The 7,801-nt window shown below is 39.1% G+C and overlaps 1 protein-coding gene across 1 annotated transcript; it reads left to right on the forward strand.

Moving 5' to 3' along the window:
- Nucleotides 1-670: 670 nt before the first annotated feature.
- LOC113062753 (GS homeobox 2-like) lies at nt 671-2,476 on the forward strand. The gene is made up of 2 exons (XM_026232710.1): nt 671-1,401; nt 1,680-2,476. The coding sequence occupies exons 1-2, from the start codon at nt 1,014-1,016 to the stop codon at nt 2,018-2,020; spliced, it is 729 nt and encodes a 242-aa protein (XP_026088495.1). The 5' UTR covers nt 671-1,013; the 3' UTR covers nt 2,021-2,476.
- Nucleotides 2,477-7,801: the final 5,325 nt, after the last annotated feature.

Consider the following 7,801-nt stretch of genomic DNA (forward strand, 5'->3'; position numbering starts at 1 on the left):
AAAACCTCCACAATAAACACTTTCTAATTGAATCCTAATCTCTATCAAACTGCAATTGCCCAGACTCCACTGAGATTCATAAATCTTTAATTGCCGACCCGGGATCTTTCCAAACAGACGCGAACCAAAATTATATAACATGCGGCTGAGTATCCGCAGAGATTCAGTTGCTTTTCGTTTTTGAAGAAAGTGTTTTTTATCATAAACGACATTTCGCAAGAAGTTTGTTTATAGAATCATATTCTAACCGTATATCCTAGATGTTCATTATATTTCATCATTGGTATGCAGTGTTTTCTTTTGTTAAACAGTCTATAATTTCTCATAAAAAAGTTAAATAGATGGGGGAAATGTTTATGCATCATATTGTTTTGGTAAACTATTAAATTAAAGGTTAGGTCAGTAAGAATACTATTAGTATATACATAATAATATATTATAAGAGAACCATGACGGACTAACATGGCTTTTGGCCAATGATCTCGAGTTATTTGTATACTGAGGTGTAATTTGCCATGTCATATAGAGAAAGTTATTTTAATGTAGACACAAAGACAATGTAAGCTCAGTTTATGTGAGAAATATAGGCCTGCCTTCCTTCAACATCATCTGAAAATCTAAATAATAATGCAGTATATTAGACCAGGATTAAAGGGATAATTGTTGATATCGCAGTAGGCGCAATTGCCAGAGCTGTTGTGCCACTTTGCCTGTCGTGGAAGGGTATACCCGCGAGCTAACAACACTGTATGGGCAAAGATTTGATTGGAGGCTCTCGTGGGCATCACGTGTCTCGGGACACCAGAGGTTCTAAAGCCCCTAGGCCGTGAGCGCACGTGGGTGACGTTAGGGCCGGCCCTCTCCGGGGTCCCTTTTGTTGAACTATCAAACATAAGCCAGCTCCCGAGGGCTTTAGGAACAGTGTTAAGACCACTGTGCGCTGCGCAAGTCCTTGGAGCATCGCCACCAGTGTGGTATCACTGACACCATCAGCATCGCAGACAGAAGCAATCATGTCGAGGTCTTTCTACGTAGACTCTTTGATTATCAAGGATCCCGCTCGCCCGGCTCTGAGCGAGCACACGGGACAAGACTTTCTCATCCCCATTGGCATGCACTCTCCTGGAGTGATGAGCGTCACTGCGACCGTTTGCCCGTCCCGGAAGACCGGGACCTTCTGTGTTTGTCCGCTGTGCGTAACCTCGCATATCCACTCTCCCCGCGGCGGAATCCCACTGCTGAAGGGACAGGGCTTCTCCGCCAGTGACGCGGCTTTCTGTCACAGGGTAGCACACCAACAGAGCCCCGCGTTAGCGCACCCTGGACACGGACACGCGCCTGTCTGCACGCCCACAAGCTACAGCGTCACTGACCCTCGGAGGTATCACTGTCTGTCTATAGGTGAGTGAGTGCGCGCGCGCGCATGCTATACACCTGTTACTCCTTATCATGAGACGCTTGACTATTTGACAGGGAAACAATAAATAGAATTCCAAGGTCTTTACGCATTTTACCCTTTTGTTTTATTTTGTACTGACTAACTTTTAATGAACCGTGTTGACCATATATTGCACATTTACATTTCAAATACATAGAATGATTTGTTATGCATTCGTTGAATTATTTTGCAAAAATTGATTGTAATTGGCGTGATTTTAAGAGTTTCTTTTCTCCTATAGGTGTGTCTGAAAACAGCCACATACAGAACGGCAAACGGATGCGCACTGCCTTCACCAGCACTCAGCTGCTTGAATTGGAGCGCGAATTCTCATCTAACATGTACCTCTCCCGCTTACGCAGGATCGAAATAGCCACTTATTTAAATCTATCGGAGAAACAGGTGAAAATATGGTTCCAAAACCGCCGAGTTAAACACAAGAAAGAAGGCAAAGGTACGCAAAGGAGCGCGCACGCAGGATGCAAATGCTCAGGCAGCCACTCACATTATCCGCGCTCAGAAGATGAAGAATCTCTGTCACCTGTGTCAGCAACAGAGGAGAAGGAGACTTCACCTATCTAGGGGCGCCTGGAACATCATAGACTTAAGTTTGGTAACTTGCATGGTACATTAAAACGACTGAATTTATTGGACACCGTCTTCCATTTCCATAACCCGAAGGGTTAATTCCTCCCTCTTTCCTCTCAAATATTGTTTCACCCTGACACTCAAGTCAGTTATTTGTTTTATCTGTACAACAAATGTGAAATAATAGTTCAGTGATGCAAATAAATACCAGTTTAAGTTCAAACGTTTTTGAAACGACCACGGATAATCCATGCTGTCATCCCTGTTCTTTGAAAAATACATGTTGGATATATAGAGAAGATAAAAACATTCCCTGTGTGATATTGTAAATATACAGACTGTTAATCCAACCTGTCCTAGACTACTGAGAAACTGTGGGGGTTTTTTTCACCTGAATTTTATTAAAGAAAATGTGTATATTTGTATTTATTTAAATAAAATTACTTCTGTAACTACACTCATGAGTTCTGAAATGTATTAATTATCCTACTGGAACAAGGCACCTTTTTAAATATTACAAAAATGAAAAAAAACGTACTTAAAAATTCATGCGGCCATTAGGATGGAGAATTTGAGGCAACCGTGCCTACTCAAGTGTGAAATAAACTCCAGTTTAACTTTTATTCATTTATTTATGTTTGTTTGTTACATAGAACTTTGGGAGACAAACTTAAGTTCTGCATTTGTTATTAACACGTGACAAATAGTTTTAAATGCGCAAAAAGCAATAAGAAATGACCTACTTTTCAAAGAGAACACGATGAACTCCTTTAAAAGTCTCCTGAAGTGTAACGCTATTTTTGCAACGTATTATTTAGCCTACATACAGTTGTTTATGAAAATGTATTATTTAATTGCTAAACCTTTTGCGAACTGGGGTTCACTTGATGTTTAAGTATCATTTAAACATAAATGCATTTTCATTTATTTTCCAGTGTTCTTCTCATATATTCCCTACTGCATATAGGCCACAAAAGGCTTAGCAGAGAATTTGTATCTCACGAGCCAGGTTATAGTCAATTATACATCGACCCTATTCTGTGTGCGCTTTTCAAGAGAAAGTTGCCCCCCTGTTAAGTTAATCCGAAAGCAGTTTAATTGCAGTTTTTGTCCCACGTTGGTTGCTTATGTAGCAATTCCTTCAATACGAGCGCAGGAAAAAAAAGCTACGCCAAAGGCTTTGACAGGTTAGATTGTCCTGCCAGGAACTCGCATTTAGCCGGCGGACCCCCGACGGCGGCGAGCTCAAGGCCTTTCACGGGACGTCTACAGGGTTCCTCCGCGCGCGAGAAAACGATTTAGTCACTGTTTCATTAGGCACTATTTGAACCTTTCAACTTGGGCCAAATTGAGGGGGCATGCTGAAAATTGAGGGATCACGTAGGAGGGGTGATAGGAAATTAGCGAACGCTTAATTTAACTCGTGTTCCGTCAGAGTTTGCGATACATTCCTAATTGAGTGGGGAAGCAGGTGAAACTTTGGTCCCACGCAGGTCCTTTCAGAGGGGGAATAAATGGCCTCCTTTCACGTCTCGCTTCGCGATCATATATTATCGAGGGAAGCCACCTAATGAATATATATTGAATTTCTTATTAATCGAATTAGACTTTACCCCTCGCAGGTGTGAGAGAGAAAGATCTTCTGACAAAAGAGTTTTCAACCGTTTCAGAACTGACTCCCGTTTTTCAGACATGACACGTTTGACCCCGTAGGCTGTAACTTGTCACTTTATTAATATCAATTTTGTGTTTTGAACTTGAAAACGTTGAAATGGCACTTTAACAAACCTAAAAAGAAAAAACTAAGTCGTTTTACATACATATATATAATATTAATTTAGGTAGGCAGTTACTTTGTTCAGAAAAGTTTTTATTAAACTTCACATTTAGGATGTGAGCCAAGGTAATGCAAGCTTTCTGTCAGTGTTATGGCATGTGCATGGTTAAATGACTTGGACGGGTGGTGCATTGAGTACAAGATATATTAGAGAATCCGATGCTTTAAAAAAAATGGAAACGGTACAGCTCAGCTTTTAAAAGATTATGCACTGTCGCAAAATGGACAATTACGCATGACAAAGAGCAATTAATAGAAGCCCCTTTTAAGCACTTGCAGCTGCTTTCGCCTTGAGAGAAGTGGGGCACTCGGGCAATGAATGCCTCCGAAACCTGTTTTGAAACCGCCTTTTTAATAGTTTACACTGCATAGTGAAATGCTGAAAAACGCAGCTAACGTGAACTCTTGAGCCCGAGAACATCTTTGGGCTTTCAGTCCAAACAAGATAGTTTTTAAAGATGATGGAACTGGGAATTCTGGACACGTGTCCAATCAGTGCTGTCCATGGTGACTTAATTTAGTGGGAACTCGGTCATCAAACAATATGTCCCGAGCGCTTTTGTCGGGCTCTCTAGAATGGGCCCTTTCTGAGACGTGTCAGCTCCTTTTTAAGGTGTCCCATTGTTGCTTTCCTGAGCGTGCCCACTATATTATCAAGTGTGCTTAGTGGCTTTGCTGGATTAGAATGTATAGCCGTTGTAAAAAGAGGTCAGCTTTGAATAGATAATATATGATTATATTATATCCATCACACAATGTTAGAAGACAGAATATTATTCATTACTTTGGCCAGCTCATTCAGGTGGAAATAAGGAGAATCATGGTATAAGTGGTCTTGTATAGACTTTACCAATGAAACATTTTAAAGTCTTAGACACAGGTGCTTCTCAATATATTAGAATGTCGAGGAAAAGTTCATTTATTTGAGTAATTCAACACAAATTGTGAAACTCATGTATTAAATAAATTCAATGCACACAGACTGAATTATTTTAAGTCTTTGGTCAAGGACAAATACAAGAGAAGCCAAACTGCATAAGCAGCAGTCCTCAGCTTCTGGAATTGGAAAATGAGTTTATTTTTAACAAGTACATTTCTCTTTGAGGTACTAACAGGCCATACCACTAAACCTTAATGAACAATATTTTTTAAACATTGCATAATAATTCAACATACTGATACCATGTGTGAAAAATTAACAGGGAAAATTGTTTAATGAACATTGTGCCCTATTTTTACTGACTTCGAGTGTAGAGACTTGGTAAATCAGGAAAAGACCAAATTATGACTTTCAATTCAGCCTGAATTTCATACTAAAAATCATACAGACATGAAGAATATATTTTTGCGTATATTTGCCACTTAGTTAGGCCTCCATAAAGTAATTGTTTGTAATTAGTCAGTACAATACAATAAGTCAATACATAGTCACTTTCATGATGTAAGAGGATCTGGAGTTCTACCCCACAATATTAGGGTGGAAAATATTGTAATTTACGCTTACAGTCTTCCACAACTCTTACCCTGCGTTTGCAGTTATTTTACCTACATGACAATCTGGACAAAAACAAGGGGGTTACTTTTATTTACCTATAATGACAGTAAATAACAGGACTGTTTTCATCACCCAACAATTGAGCCATACAGATTTATTTTTTTAAAGGTTAAATTATTGTTTCACTTTTTCTTTGACATTTCAGATCTCTAGGCAATCAAAGCCTACTAAAAAAGAATGTCCTAAATGTTTAATTTAACAATTTACACCCTAATGTGCAAATCTCCTATGCTGACTCGGTGTTTGCGTTCAAGGTTAACCATCATTCATTATAAAGTTTTCCTCCGCGCAGAGCAGTAGTGCTTCAGCCCGGCCACACGCCCACAAATATATAGCTGATATAGACAAAAGGCGAGCTTCAGCACGCTGGACAGCGCGTGTGTGACCATACACAGATAGCAGACAAAGCTTTTTCTTTTGGAGTTGGAATGCTTTGCATATTTTCACGGGTTTTTTTCATGTTTCTAGGACTGAGAATTAATGTCAAATTTACCTTAAGGAGACTGGAGACTTATTTACTGCTGATTACGGTGTTAAATCAGTTGACAATATAGTAACATAGCAAAAGCAGATTTTTTTTTTTGTTATTGTCTTTGTTGTTATTGCAACCTTTCTTTATAAGTCGTTATAGATCTAATAAAGTTAAATCCATTTGTTTTGATGTAGTTTGTACTTCTGAATTACTCCCAGGGGGCTTTAATTCTCTCTCACACTCTTTCTCTCTAAATCTCTCTCTCTCTCTCTCTCTCTCTCTCTCTCTCTCTCTCTCTCTCTCTCTCTCTCTCTCTCTCTCTCTCTCTCTCTCTCTCTCTTTTGATAGGCTTGGACTGCAATAAGGGGAGAGAATGATGCAGGCTGTCCCATCGATGGACATATACGCCACCATGTGGTTATCTCTCTCTAAAACTTGACTGGGCTTAAAACTCACACTGATTTTTTTTTCCTTCAGACATTAAAAGTAAAAACCGCAACATCAGTCAGATGCTCACTGGATGTTCCTGAGAAAAGTATTTATTCATCTTGTCGTCAGACTAGGCTACCGAGAGGATTTAGACTAAAGTGCTGTGGTCCTGTAGCTGAGACAGATTCTCGCTCCTGCTCGCGCATTCGTCCCATAGCCTAATGGACATTCTTTAAAACTGAAATAAATTGATTTCCGAATAAACAGTCACAAACACGTCGCTGAATGCGGAATATTTAACGTTATCTTTTTTTTTCTTTTAGTACAGATTCATGTATTGTTTGTTTTGTAGTTTAAGAACTAATTTTATGGGAAAAATATATATATAAATAAATAAATACAGTTTGCAATTAATACGTATTTTACTAAATAACAGCACAATCGGAAAAATTGGGAAATTGTCGAATTTTTTTAGTTTTCTTCACGGTTGTTGAAAAGTGCTTGGTTTTAAACTGTTCAGCAACTTTTTACGGAACTTTTTGAGGCAGCTGAGCTGATCATATGCCGTCATTCAAAATATTCTCTTTATCAAACAGGCTACGTCTGTTTGGTATATATTTGACAGGTCTGCTTCTTAAATTGAAATACCTTTAATGCAGAAAGCTTTTAGAATCTCATAATTGAGTGATTGGTTGCCACTATTTTGCTGACTTCAAGGCATGTTAATGGTTGTAAACTAAAGCACAGATCAAGGTATCCGCGCTGTTTCTGAAAGCTTCAGTTTTAGTCTCAGAGATTAGAGTCTTTTGTTTCCAGAACAAGGGACTCTGTTCTTTTGCTCGGCCGCGCGGCACGAACATGTGGAAATGATTGTGCTGAGCAACTGGAGATGTTTCTCTATGAGGGTGAGCTGCAAGGCGGGCTCCTCTGGACCCACTGCAGGACGAACTGAAAGGTCTAGAGGGGGGCAAGCCTGCCCCGGGGCTTCACTCGCCGTGTGCTGGGACACACAGAGTCCTAATTCATAAAGATCCATTATCTGCAGTCTGGTTTGCCTTATAGGAGAAGAGGTAGGCTATATTGGCAATTGTATCTTTGAGGGTGTTTTCCACAAATTTCACATATGCAATACCCATAATGTTTAACGAGTGGTTTAACTACTTTTTTATTTAAAAGTAGGCTATAATAAAGTATGTACAGGAATAGACTGAGAACGTCTGAATTTGTTTCTTATGTTAGAGCGCCCCCTTGCATGCGTCAGCATGTGCTTTTGATGGACTCCGGATTTTGCAATTTCTCTACTGTATGAACCATTTCACAATCACACTGCACTCTCCACAAAAAATAAAAAATAAAAAAAAATATCTTATAGTAGTTATTACTAATAATAGTTATTATCTAAGAATCCCAGGCATTAATCACATTTTGTTTATTTGAAATGAAGGCTGAATAAACTTAAATATTGAACGTCGTTTCAGAAAT

The sequence above is a fragment of the Carassius auratus genome, chromosome 45 (genome assembly GCF_003368295.1).
Source record: "Carassius auratus strain Wakin chromosome 45, ASM336829v1, whole genome shotgun sequence".
In the NCBI taxonomy this organism is placed as follows: domain Eukaryota; kingdom Metazoa; phylum Chordata; class Actinopteri; order Cypriniformes; family Cyprinidae; genus Carassius; species Carassius auratus.